The sequence below is a fragment of the Zophobas morio genome, unplaced genomic scaffold, assembly GCF_036711695.1.
Source record: "Zophobas morio isolate AGI-343-1 ecotype UQ-CSIRO unplaced genomic scaffold, CSIRO_AGI_Zmor_V1 ptg000024l, whole genome shotgun sequence".
Taxonomy (NCBI): Eukaryota; Metazoa; Arthropoda; class Insecta; order Coleoptera; family Tenebrionidae; genus Zophobas; species Zophobas morio.
Window position 1 is genome coordinate 3,782,963 of NW_026972129.1, and position 14,185 is coordinate 3,797,147.

The 14,185-nt window shown below is 33.5% G+C and overlaps 1 protein-coding gene and 1 long non-coding RNA gene across 4 annotated transcripts; both read right to left on the reverse strand.

Annotated features, from left to right (window-relative positions):
* Positions 1-5,182: 5,182 nt before the first annotated feature.
* On the reverse strand, positions 5,183-13,796 carry Dnalig1 (DNA ligase 1). 3 transcript variants are annotated; one of them, XM_064064455.1, is made up of 14 exons: positions 13,521-13,796; positions 13,416-13,466; positions 13,214-13,309; positions 13,117-13,160; positions 9,101-9,163; positions 8,548-8,656; positions 8,323-8,495; positions 8,045-8,268; positions 7,722-7,990; positions 7,465-7,666; positions 7,202-7,405; positions 6,534-6,986; positions 5,547-5,744; positions 5,183-5,495 (listed from the first exon to the last, which is right to left on the reverse strand). In XM_064064455.1, the coding sequence occupies exons 1-14, from the start codon at positions 13,538-13,540 to the stop codon at positions 5,322-5,324; spliced, it is 2,280 nt and encodes a 759-aa protein (XP_063920525.1). In that variant the 5' UTR covers positions 13,541-13,796; the 3' UTR covers positions 5,183-5,321. The 3 variants fall into 3 exon arrangements, with proteins under 3 accessions (XP_063920525.1, XP_063920524.1, XP_063920526.1); XM_064064454.1 differs by having other exon boundaries at positions 9,101-9,166; positions 13,521-13,795; XM_064064456.1 differs by lacking the exon at positions 9,101-9,163.
* On the reverse strand, positions 10,152-13,110 carry LOC135135415 (uncharacterized). Its single transcript, XR_010281534.1, has 2 exons — positions 10,585-13,110; positions 10,152-10,253 (listed from the first exon to the last, which is right to left on the reverse strand). It is a non-coding gene; the product is annotated as an uncharacterized LOC135135415 (long non-coding RNA).
* Positions 13,797-14,185: the final 389 nt, after the last annotated feature.

Genomic DNA, 14,185 nt, shown 5'->3' on the forward strand with positions numbered 1-14,185 from the left:
CTAAGGAAGGATTTCGACCCCTCCCTAATTTTGTCTATTATTTCTTGCGCTCTCAACTCACATGAAGTATATGCTCACTTGTATGAAAGAACGTCTTCCCGCCATTTTTCAAAAACAAAAAAAAAAACACACACAACGTAGGTTCCTATTTGTTAGACGATCACAGCCAAGGCCAAACTTTGAATTTTTAAATTTTTCCCGGGCCTTTCAAACTTTTTCAAGGTGATTTAAAGGCGGGAAGTTTGGATTATTACAATATATAAAATTAGTACTCCAAAAATTATATAGAAACCAATTAAAAAATAACTCAATCAATTTTTTCATAAAACTGAATAATTGTAAGAAATACGACACTAGGAAGTATTAGTGTTCAGTAAATGTGTCCACAACATAAGTTCCCACGACCTATTGGGATAGTTTCGAAAAAAAAAACATGCAAAGACCCAAAGTCATTTAATAGATATTATTCTCTATTAACTAATAACTTTGCAAAGACCATTCTAAATTAGGACGCAACCAACAACACTCCACTTGCTACTTGCTGTTATCTATTATATGTAGGTATACTGCCTTTGTCGTAGTCACGGACGAATTCTCTCCACGATTTTTTACATTACCATTCTATGACATTACCCGGACAGGCTGTACTCAGTCCAGTATATTTTTCCCTCCCCTATGTAGAACTATTCTAACAGAAACAGATAACCTAACTTTAAAGTATGTACTTTGAACATAAGCTTATGTAGCCTTATGTTATTCCATTTATTCTTACTAGACTTGTACCTAAGCTGTAGGTTTTCTGTGTTGCTTACACGTTACAGTTTACTGAACCTGACCTCGACATGCTTGATAGTATACCTCGTCACCTATAGGTATGACGAGAACTTAAAATTTTACAGTTTACGTATTTTAACAAACCTTTACAGGCGCCTTATTAATAGTTAACCTATTCAACAAAGCTGCAAAATTTAACTACATTGTACATACCTAATTTGTCTATCATCTTAAGATTTGGTAACTGCAATGGAAAAACTTTGTGAAAAAACAGCTGAAGATTTTAGTAGATTTGTATTAACAGACATAACTGAAAAAGTAAGTACATACTTTCAAGAAATTTTGAGTTATGAAAAAAATTTTAGGTTCAACCGATAAATAAGCTGATTGATGATATGTTTGCACGGTTAGAAGAGTTTCAAACAATGATTTACTTTGCTAAACAAGAAAGAATTTCTGCCTTAAATTCGTTAGCATCTGTTCATGGCAACTTTCAAATGCTTACAAATTTACTTCAAAGAATTGATTCTATTGAAAATCTCATTGAACAGGTGAAAATTACACTGAGTGTTCTAGAAAGAGATATTGAGAAGGCTGAAGAAGAATTGGGTTACACAGAAAGTACCACTAATAAAGTGGCAAATATATTCACACCTCTCTTTGTAAGTTTTAGTAATGCTGATAATATTAACACACATTTTTATTTTTTGTTGCAGAAAAAAAATACAAATTCTGATAGGAGTCACTCCCCAAATCTTTCACAAATTTATAAAACATCAGATTACTTCTATTCAAATTCTGACCTCGACAAAAGTGAGGAATAGCACAAGTTCAAGTATATATACATATATTAAATGTACGTACCTATATCACAAAATATTTCTGTATTTGTACAAATAACAAAAATGTTGCTCATACATTCAAAATGTGTACAAAGTTTTTATTGAAATGAGATCAATAGAAGTTTGGCTTTAATACACTGATCGCCAATTTGTAATTTTGTCAAAATTTTTCTAAAAATTGTTATTCATAAACATACAGTTAAATCATATTACTTTGAAGATATACATATAAATACTAAAATGCTCCAAGTAATAATTTTCACGTGTTTCTTTTTTCTGTAATTTTGTTCAGTAAAAGTGACGCCAGTAGTGAAGTGACCTTAAATGAACTTAAGGAACTTGTTATAAAATAGATAAAAACCACCAAGCAAAATTTCTTATCTGGAAAAGCAAGTGTAAGTCATAACTAAATCAAATGAAGAAAACAGCTGTTATCTTCACGAAAATGTCAGATGTAACGAACTATTATTTAATATCTGTGAGGCCAGTGGCGATTAGACTGATACTTCTATTAAATCAAACAAAACAGTTGTTCAAAAGAAAATTAAGCAAAACCTTCTAGGAGTACAACGGGCAAAATCCCATCGCGAGAGGTCGATAAACTGACTAATTAATCGGCGGGAAATTTCGTTGTTGGTACAAATTCCAATTTAGAAGAAGCCTGTGAAGATTTTTGTGCTGTACTACTTAATTGCCAACCCACTGATTGAATTTTCTCGCAATTAAGGCTACTTTGCATATTTGAAACATGGGCTACAACTTCAACATTAAACATCATTCGTATCTCTGAACATAATTATATTTAGTTTAAGCCTTTGTACTTCACTAGATAAAGAAGGCGATGGTGGTATGTGAACTAAATGTAACTTTGAAATAGGTATCTCTACTAAATCTTTCAGGATTTTGTCGTTAAGAAACACTTTGAAATACATATTATTCATTACCTATGTGATACTCAATAATCAGATATCAACTCACACAACTGTTTTGCTAGTGTGTTTAGATCTCCAAATCCCAGAGGCGACGTTAATATTTTGTGTAATAAGGTAATCGAAGTCTTAGATCATATTTTTCAACACCATCTGTACATAATACTGTGTGGAGATTTGAATCTAGATATTAGTAGAGATAATGCAGAATTTAAATCTTTAGGTATGTGATATTATGTTGAATTATAATTTAATATTTATAATTGACAAACCCACTAGGCGTAATAATATGGCGTATGGGTTTATTTCGTTTATTTCATACGCCACCTCGGTACGATGTCTATGGGTTTCCTAGTATATACGGCGATGACCGGTGACTCATCATCGGAGACGGCGGCGTTCGAATAGAGATAAGCCTGAAGGCGGTTTGGCGGAAGTCTCGATGGCGGATTCCAGAACAACCTCGACGGCGGTGATCGCGAACCCTTTAGAATAACGTACGGCAGTTTAAATAGGAACCAGCCTACGGGAACGGGCAGTCAGTCAGTGAGAGAATTAAGAATCTAGTCAAATCCATTCCAGTCGATTAATGAGTATGAGTTACATTTTTCTTTTTCTTCGTTGACTTTGTATTGATGATACTCTCTGAAACCTGTTCGCCACTGTACTACGGGGGAATAAACTTATCATATCTCACTTGTCTCACTAGCGATTCGTTGTTAACACTTTGGCTGTATACCTATAGAAGGTATACGGCATGGTATACGTATTATTTCCGATTTCTTTGGTAATTTTCCACAAATTCAGAATTATCGACCGACCTCTTGCTATTAAATCTGTTGTTTCAAAATTTTTCGAATATTACCAAGATTCAATGATTATATGTATAATGAAAGGTATTTTGTTTATTAATTGAATCACAGTTTGTTTTCCAAACAGATAAATCCACTCACTCAACTTTTCATTAGTTTTATAGAATAGACGAACTTAAAAAAAAAAAAGAATATCTAGGTATCTTCTGCAACTTTTCTTGTGCTTTTCATTGTGTTAAATCACCAAATATGGTTAGACAAATTAATAAGTGATTATGGTATACGAAAGCATACCCACACTTGGATATCCGACTATCTAAATAACAGAACACACTAATATGACAATTATTCCCAGAAATCTTCATTAACTGAAAAAACCGTTGGAGTATCACAAGGCTATCACGATTTTAGGACCTGTTCTGATTATTTTTTTATGTTAATGATTAAAGCTAGGTGGTCGAAATTTAAACGCTTCGTATTGACCCTTACCGCTGTAGACCAGCGAGCAACCGATGTTACGTGTCGCGAAGAAAATTATGAGAAAAATAATATTAACTGAGTGTCAGTTGATTTTAAAACCTATATACACGAAATAATTTTAATAAATTTCAAATGTCTCGTTGAAAATAAAACTATTATTTTGTATAAATTATCAAAAATAATAATTGGAAAGCGAGCAGCGGGCAAAGCAATGCTCGCTGAATCGCACGGGTGGTGGGAATAAATATATTTCGACCGCCCAGCCATGGTACAAGAAGACGGAGGTTGAGATTCGGTTCAGTTGAGTGTTTAATCATGGGTTAACTTATCTTCGAAGGTGAAATCAGACGCCAATAACATGTGTTCAAAATTTGGCATCATTCGTTGATAGTGACACTGTTACGAGATAAACCCGTACGACGGCTATGGGTTTTCTAGTATGTGTGGCGATGATGGGTGATTCATCGTCGGTGATGGCAGCCGGACGGCCTTCGCTAAAGAAAAGCCTGGAAACGGAAGTCGCGATGGGTGCTCCAGAATAAGTCTAGAAGTGGTGACGGCGACTGTTCGAGAAGGACCGCGTGGCTCTTTAAATGGTAACCACCGTCGGGAGCAGTCGAATCGGAATTATTCTGTACATAATCGCTGTATAGTTAATCGTGTAAATTAGTATAACCGAAAAATAAATTGTTGAGTTTTACCCACGCCGATTTTTAATCACCGATAATGTAACAACACGAACATGCAACAAGCCAGAATTTAAAGTTGACGGTCATGACATCCACATGACGTCACGCAAAATGCGCAATATCATACCGTAAGTTAGGATTGAGCAGTGAGAGCTTGTAGGTAGTATCTTTTCTTCTGCGTTGTTGAAAACGATCTTAGCAACGCTAACCTCAACGTAATACAGAGTCATCAAAATTGATTGAGAGAGTTGGTAAACCTGAACTTGAATAATTTGGTTTATTAAGTTGTATAAAAATATTAGCTGTCAGATTTGAAGTTTCAAGTTTCAAATTCCAAAACTCAGTGGCGTCTTTTTTCGATTTTTTTTTTTGGTAAAAATATTAGTTGTCAGATTTGAAGTTTCAAATTTTTGTCACGCCACTGAATTCATTGCCATATAACCTTAAACAAATCTGTCATAAGGTTGACAAACTTCACGACAAAAACAGGGGGTACCAACTCTCTCAATCAATTTTGATGACCCTGTATATAATAATGTCAGAATGTCAAGTGACAGAATAGTTACTAAAATCCACAGTTACATTGTGGATATTTACGAATCAGTATTTGTGTATGTATCGATTTACGAACACCTTAAATTTACATTTTCTGTATATGTTGATCAAATTTTAATTCCTTTTATAAAAACATATATTGTAATGTGTTGAATAAAATACAAATTGCTCTGATGTCTGATTAAAAATTTGTATCAATGATGCTGACAGTTTAAGAGTAGATGACTACCGTAAAATTATTTAGTAAAAGTCTTCATTTAATTTATTCTTCCCTGTCATCTGGTTTTTCACTTGCTCCTGACTGGAATACAATGATCCTACTTGTTGCGACGACGTAGCTTGTTCCACAGTTTTATCATCTCTAATACGAATAAACCGAGGAAATCTTAACGATATTCCTTTTTCAGAATCGACCTAAAACTGCCGAGTGCAGAGTTATTATTAAATTGATTGTGAATTACCAACGATTCCAATTGCAGCTCTATGAACAGGAGAAAGTGACAAATCCGCACATTTGACTTCCCAGACTTGTACACTATCAAACCAATGATCAGGTTCATGACTGGTGTCATACCTATAGTATGACTTTGGCTCCGAAAGCAGATGACTTTTAAAGAATTCCGAATGTTGCTGAAGTGCATCATCTGAAAAGCCTGTACCGATCTAAAAGTAGAAAAAAACATGCAATGTTCTTTTATAAGGGTAAGTATTCAAATAATAATCTACCTAACTGCGAAACAAAAGAAGTAGGGGATATATTAAATTTTTACTCTTCTAAATAACTTCCCTCTGTATTGACACGTTAATTCACCCAGTTATTTCATATAATCCAATTAAAATTCTGTTAGTTGACTTGAGCAACCCTTTAGTGTTTTTTCTGTTTTTTTTCTAAACAAATAAAAGGCTAACATACAAAAATAGAATGTACATACTTACTCGTAATTTAATCAATTTAATCTGATTCTAAAGGAATGTAACCAATTATTGTCACCGGTGACCATTGAAAAAGCGTTAGGATCTACCTTTAAACCAATAAAATGTTGTCAGCGAATTTGTTGTCTTTTCGGTTTTTATTCAAACATAAACAATCATATAATTCATTTTCGTTCACCTTGTTCGGGTGAGGTCACGTGCTTCCTTATGATATTTTTAGTTCAGAGGTGATAAACAAAGGAATTTACTTTATTTGTACATTGCTTCATTTGTTTTTTTTTTTTTTGTAAATCTTCAGATCTCTACCTCGTTTAAGCTGTTGGACCAAAATTTAACTTGTCAAATTTCGATGTTTCAGTTTAGAGTTCACTAACTTTAATTAGCTGAGAAAAATGTATTTCACCAGAACCAAGTGATAGACTGAAACAAAATTTACTAAATATGGTGGTAGTTATTAATTAATTTGTTTCATAGTTAAGTAGATCCTTATTTAAATTGTTTCTGTAAGATTATAATTACCTTACAAATACTTTGAAATTCTTCACTTTCTTGATCATAACAGGCTAGTAAGAAACCACCGTATGTACCAGTCCGTTTACCTTTTCCTAAATAACCTCCAATTACTACCAAATCCAATGTGTCTCCACAACTGTCTAGATAATCCTTTTTTAATTTCAGCCAATTGCGTGATCGCTTAGCAATTTCATATGTAGCTTCTTGTTCTAACGTTTTGACCATCAAACCTTCGCAGTTACCTTTAACACTTTCATCAAGAAACTCCTGTACCTCTTCCATTACAGTTGTATCTATTGCAGTAACAAAACACCACTCTCCTTCAACTTCTTTGAAGTATTGTTTCAACAGGTTCCGTCTTTCAATAAATGGTCTTTTAACAAGTGATTCACCATTTAAATATAAGAGGTCAAACATAAAGACACAAACTTGTACTTTTATTTGGGACTGATCTGCATCCTGAAAACGAAATGAAGTACACAAAAAAGAATAAATAAATCGTGGTCTGGTGAATTTAAGAGACTGAATAGTGAATATCGGTGAACGCTTACACAAACTTTCTAAAATAAGCGATCAATCTTTATAAACACAATTTTTTTTAATTAAAGCAACTCAAGTTAATTTTTGATCATTATTAAACTTTAAAGTTTTTACTAGTCATATTAGGTACTCACCTTCCGTTTTCTGGTGCTAAGAACTTGGAAAGGTTGAATCACTTTATTTTCGCGATCCCAAGCCACAGCTTCACAATCGAGTACGCACGATTTAACATCTTCACTTTTACATTTATCAATTCTTGAAATGATATCTGGGTATTTGGATGTATTGTTTTCTTGATTACGACTAAAAATGAACACCTCACTTCCATTTATGTGAATCTACAAATAAAACAAAAATAATAATAAACACAGAATTATCAAATGAATGCTGGAGATACTTGTGCTCTTTCCCCATCATATTTCCATTCACATGTAAACTTCATGCCATCAAAGCGTTGCAGAACTTCTTGAATTCCTTTAGTTGGATGAGCTAACATGGGTTTTAATGGAATTCCAGGTGTCAGTTTACAATAATCTGGCAATTTTTCTATTCCATCCGACAATAATTTTGGTATTATTAAATCATAATTTGGACATTCGCTGCGGAAATTCATTGAATTAACAAAATTTTAAAGGGAATGTATAAAACACGTACCAATATGTGGTCTTCAAAATCAGAGCTAACTCATCATATTCAGTTTTAAACTGTTCCGAGTTTAATTTTTTCGATACGTCTACACTGATTATTTCATCCTTTGACGTCGGGGGATTTAAAGTGCACGCCAATGCCAACGCTTGAAGAACAGACTGTTCAGCTAATCCTATTCGCAATTTCCCAGTTAAAGATCGAATTAGGAAACGCGCTTCGGACTTTTTGCAGGCGACAAACATGGTTTGAATTTTTTCAATTTTCTTCGTCTGAGACTACAAATAAGTGCTTTTAAATCTACTGCTACTTGTATGTAATTAAAACTTTACAGCATGTCCTGTTAAATTTGCTATTTCTTTTAATTTTTCGAAAACTCCAGGAACAGTAAGACGGGTGGGTTGGAAAATCATGCGTTGGTTGGTCTTGGACTGTTCAGCTACTAAACCCAAATCACCCAACGACTGACAATCTGATTTGATTTGATCCATCGATCTACCAGTAGATGATGCTATAGCTTTCATTAGACTTGTTTCAGCAACTCCAAGCTCAAGTCCTACATTTAAATTGTAATTTTTAAATTATTTATTTTTTATTATCTTTCCATTACCTTCATATGCGGGTCCAAGTTTATTTAAACATAAATACAATGACGGAAGAAGATCATTACGACTTAACGCAATTACAGAACGAAAAAAATTGCTCAGTATTTCAATGATTTTTAGTCTACCGGACGTGTTTTCAATTTCTTCCAAAGTTCGAGTTAGTACAATATAAGGGACTCTGAAACAATCAATAGACGAATAAAAAAATATATATACATTCTTTATGTTACTTTTGATTTGCTTCCCAAGTGGCATCATTGATTGGATGGTATTTTACAATATTTGGATTGTACGAGTCGTTACCTTTATCGTTACTTTTATTTGTAGATAACGTTAAATCTGGAAAAACAAAATAATTTTAAATAGTTGGCAATGTAATGTATAGTGAACCAAGAGTTATAAGGTTATATGGCCATCATAAAATCATCCCATTGTGTCGAAGTTAAGTTGTTTACAATAGAAAAGGTTTTAGGGTCGTAAATAACGTGTCCACTGCAGCTCGACCGGCTCTTGCGGTTTCGTTCAGGGGCGGCTTTCACTAAATATGAAAATCCACCACTCCACTATTTCTTTACTACCTGCAGCCGCTGAGGGTTCCGAAATAACCACTCGCTTTGAAAGCCGGCCCTGTTAAATATGAGCAAGAAATGTTTAGAAGATGATTTATTGCCAACCGGTAAGCTTAGTGCGAACCACACAAAGGGGGTATTTATTTGCGGTCAACTACTTTTATGATGGCCATATAACCTTATAGGTCTTGGTTCACTATAAACATTTTTTTACCGGTGGTAGATTTTCGTTCCTTAAGTAAATTATTTTTCTCTTCTGTCTGTCCACTTCCATCTACTGCTAAAATGAACATTTAACAAACGTATTACTAATTTTTCAAACACAAAAAATGGTCCAAAATTATTTAGACAGAACTTCCCTCGCCCCCGAAGAACAGGTGGATAGCTTAAGCCCTATTAGTTAAAATAAAGATATGTGTGCACTGTTGAAATACAGGTAAAGAAGCATGGTATGTGTATGCTTCAAGTGAGTTTTTCCATTGCGTAGATATATCACTTTGAATAGGTGCAGTGGAATAACAGTAAGAGTTTTCTTGAGAGGAGATAAATAGATAAATTTTAACTAACGATGACATCATCCATTGTTGGATTCGGTCCGGTAGTTAGAGATTATCTATGTAATAAATACCGACAGAGACGACAGATATAGACAGACGGAAATGGACGACCTATTATTTCATTCTCTATGCGTCAAGAAACCTCGAGCAAACATCATTCGCCGAATGGACCCTATTAATCTACGGAGATACGTTCCGCAAGTAAAAATGAATTCAGGATATGGGACAAAATACGATAAAGGGCAAAATCAGTGAAAAGAAAAAAGTAATAACTAATATGTTTTAGGTGTAACTTTTTGTTATTAGATTAACACTACAGGATGTTAAAAAGCAATTTATAATAATGTCCGCGAAAATATTTTAATAGGCAGCAAATAAAGAACTAGATTTTATTTCTAAGCGAGGAACAGTTTTAATTATAAAATAATACTAAATTTTAATACGTTAATAAAACTTATTTGGCCATTGGTAAAAGGAAAGTTATTACAAATACAATTAAATGAGCATTCAAAATAACTTAATTCTCTACAAAATATGTTTTTTGGCTTCAATACTACACGTAATTTGGTGCATCGACGAGATGCCTGGAATGTTGAAAATATCTCTGTAACGCTTAGTTCTTAATTTTTCCTGCTGTCTTACTCGCATCTTTTCATTTTTGTTCATGTCATTTATTTTCTTTTGTTTTTTTAGATGGTACTCCGTGTCTTTCATTCTTTTTAAATTTCCATCTTTTTCCGACATTCTTGCACGTTTTTTTTTTCTTTTCACGTTCATATTCTCGTTTTCAGCTGCAGTTTTCTTCATTTTCTAAAACATAAAATAATATGGCTGTTAGCCACTATAGATAAGAATTTATCGGTAAAAGTAAAAATAAGGGGACCGGCGTTACAGGGGACCGTCGTTACAAAATACGTTTAATATATATATTTTGTAATTCGCAATAATCTGAAATTTAGCACATAACCATTGAAACAAACTGTTTTCAATGCTTTATTGGACAAACATAATACTTACGCTATAAAATTGAAAATACCGTTTATATCAGTGGGGACCGTCGTTACTTTAGAAAACATATTTTTTCAAATTACGAATAAATGATGTAAATAAAACGTGAAAACTACAACAACAGTTAACTTACCTGTTTGGCCATTTTTTTCACTCACTTTGTCAACTTGTCAGAAGCAGTCACAGCTTCTTTAGTTAAAAGCAATGATAACAATATCCATAAATGCTTACCAAATCTTAAATGATGCATTTGTAGGTACACATTTATTTATTTTTTTTGTGCAACAATAAAGCAATTAAAAGACTTTTAATCATGTTTAAATAAATTTTCACGGTATTGAGTTTACAAAAATAAATTATACGTATAGTGAACCAAGAGCTATAAGGTTATATGGCCATCATAAAATCATCCCATTGTGTCGAAGTTAAGTTGTTTACAATAGAAAAGGTTTTAGGGTCGTAAATAACGTGTCCACTGCGGCTCGACCGGCTCTTGTGGTTTCGTTCAGGGGCGGCTTTCACTAAATATGAAAATCCACCACTCCACTATTTCTTTACTACCTGCAGCCGCTGAGGGTTCCGAAATAACCACTCGCTTTGAAAGCCGGCCCTGTTAAATATGAGCAAGAAATGTTCAGAAGGTGATTTATTGCCAACCGGTAAGCTTAGTCCGAACCACACAAAGGGGATATTTATTGGCGGTCAACTACTTTTATGATGGCCATATAACCTTATAGCTCTTGGTTCACTTTAAATAACATGAATGCAGCAGTTGCCCACAATACGAAGCATTTTGTAAATATCGCCTGGGGACAGGGGACCGGCGTTACATTTGTTAAAAGTTTAATGGAAAACCACAACTGTGTACCACTTAATATTAGTGAACTGTGTAATATCTAATAATTATAAAGTCATTGTTTATGATAAATTCAATATTTAAGAAAAAATTAAAAGAAAACACAGATAAATGTGGTAGGAACACGTTTTTGCCCATTATCGTATTTTGTCCCATATATGCTTGTTTAACACGTAATACTCTATTATAAACTGAGATAAGTTGCTAATTAATACGAAGTTTAGTTGTTTAGCGTGAAAGACAATAGTTCGAATATTTACTTAAATGACACTGAAACTGAAACAGATTACTTGTTTGTACAATAAAGTGGTAGTCCCTTATTACACTCATCTTCCACATTTTTGTTCTTTATAAGTTTTTTTTTATAAACTGAAAAAGAAATAAACACCCAACTGTCATTTTACTTTAATAGTCTAATAGTCTATCACAGGCTGTTAAAAAAATGGTTGCAAATACATTGCACTAATGAAACAGGTTAACATAACACAATGTTCAATGATGTCTCAGTATTTTTACAATTCTTAAGGTATAATAATTGCTGATAAAATGCCCAATTATTTGTATTATTTATAACAATCGGCAGGAACACCCGCCTGCCCACAAGAGACAGTAATGGAGGAGGTTCACTGCTTCTTGAGAGAAACTCTAACTGAATAAACTATTAAACTGTGGTTTTAAAGTATTTAAGTATTAAAAATTAGTACAAGGTGCGTTTGATAGCAGTAAGTCATATGCCATTTTAATAAACTACGGTCGTTTCCAAAAAAATTTGGGCAAGATGAACAAATCAGGGCTCATAATATCAATAAAAAGCAATGGGAACATGACTTTCATGCTAATGTCATTTGTCCTAAATTTTTTGGAAACAACGATACGTTACAGCGAAAATTTTATGGTATCTTTCGTCGTCTTCGTTGATTCACTATTAAAGTCTCTCCAATTGGTTACAATCGTCCGACTTGTCAAAAGGGAAAATATCAAAAGATGTCACCCCCTTCGGGAGTTACAGGAACCTGTAATTAATCCGTTTTGTCACGCGCCAAAACAGTTTGTGCTTGAATTGATATTATCAAAATGTCGAAAAAATATTGCTCTGTGCCTGCTTGTCGGGTAATCAAAGATCCTAGAGACCACAAAATAATGCACAGATTCCCTTCAAACACTGTGAACAAAAGGTGGTGCAAAAAGGTTTTTAATGCTACAAGTAGGTACCCCAACATAAATCTTTGACCTAATAAGGGAATGTATAACTATTAAAACCATTTCAGGTGATAATATTGCACATAATTTATACATTTGTGGTAAACACTTTGAGAGAAGTTGTTATTATACAAATAAAAGACTTAAACCCGGCTCTGTTCCTACTTTGTTCCTCCATGGTTCCAAGTCGCCGCTACCTGTTCCTACTTCTTCAAGTTCCCCAGCAAATATTAAACGTGATCCAGAATCCAGCTTAATAATTCCTGAGACGCATTCCGATAACAATGTAAACACCTCAAAGAAAAATTTTCCTACTGCATATCCCTTTGAAGACCATCCACGCCCATGGCGTTGTGACTTTGGCACCGGTACCGAAATTTTTCCTCTTTTTCAAGTAAAAACCGAAATACATGATGTCAAATTGTGTCAAAAAGTCAGACCACGACAGACATTTAGCCGACATTACAGATTCCTTTCCCTCCCGACGTATGCGCCCCCACATGTCACATTTAAGGGATTGGAGAGACTTTAATAGTGAATAAACGAAGACGACGGTATCTTTAATGTCATAAAAAAAGACATTAAGTATTTAATCAGTTTATGGCTTACCTGTTTTTGCTTTTGAGCCAACATCAGTCAACGTGCATGGTTTTCTATAAAATTTTGATTAATACAAAATTTCAATATTTATATATCTATTACTTACTTGGTGTCTGGTGAACTATCACCGCTACTAGACTTCCTGGATCTCTTGTTAACATCTTTTGATTTCTCAAATAATAGATTTGAAGCAGCAATTTTTCTAAATTGAAGTAAGTGGGACTTATTAGAAACATGATTATAATTCAAAGTTACTTGCTTTATAAATGAAGAAAGCATATTTTAATATAAATTCTATATTCACATACCCTTCATCGCCTTCAATGTTTTCTGAAACTTTAATCGGAGTAAAGAATGACCTACAATATACAACAAAACGTACATTTCCTTTAATTTTTGTTGTGGTAAATTACCTAATGCTTCTTTGCGCCATACTCAATAATTTAATCACTTCGCATATGAAAACTACATTTGTTCAAAGTAAATTGCAACTCATACAATGTTTATGTTCATGCATATACCCAAATACAATTAATGCAAAAACAGCAAATTTAAACTGTGCATACAAACTTAAACCAACAATGTTAGCTCCGTTTATGATTAGCGTACCAAACAGAAACAAATCATTGCACTTACAAAAACCGCGAAAAAATGTTTAAAAGTTAGGTTAGAAACATACAAACATGTCATATGATGCATGTGACCATGGACATCTAGACACCCATTCAAAGATTTTTTATATATAGACGGAGCATATAGTATGATATTAGGTCTGTGATATTAGGGATTCCAGATTTTTGTCATTCACATGCATTCTTGTAACTAAAACTTATAAGATTGACGACCTCTTAAGGGAGGCGGAAAATTTTTAAAATGCTAAAAATACTTGTCACATTATTATGAGATTAGGGTTTATGAATATCAATTTGTCTGTTTTGAAATGTTGGTTGCATATGTTCTCGACAAAATTGTAAACATGAAATGATAAAAATTCTTCATTACATCATGCCTACAGCCCAGATCCCGGATTAAAAAAAAGGAATTGATACGTTTTAAAAATACCTGTTATTTTGCTATT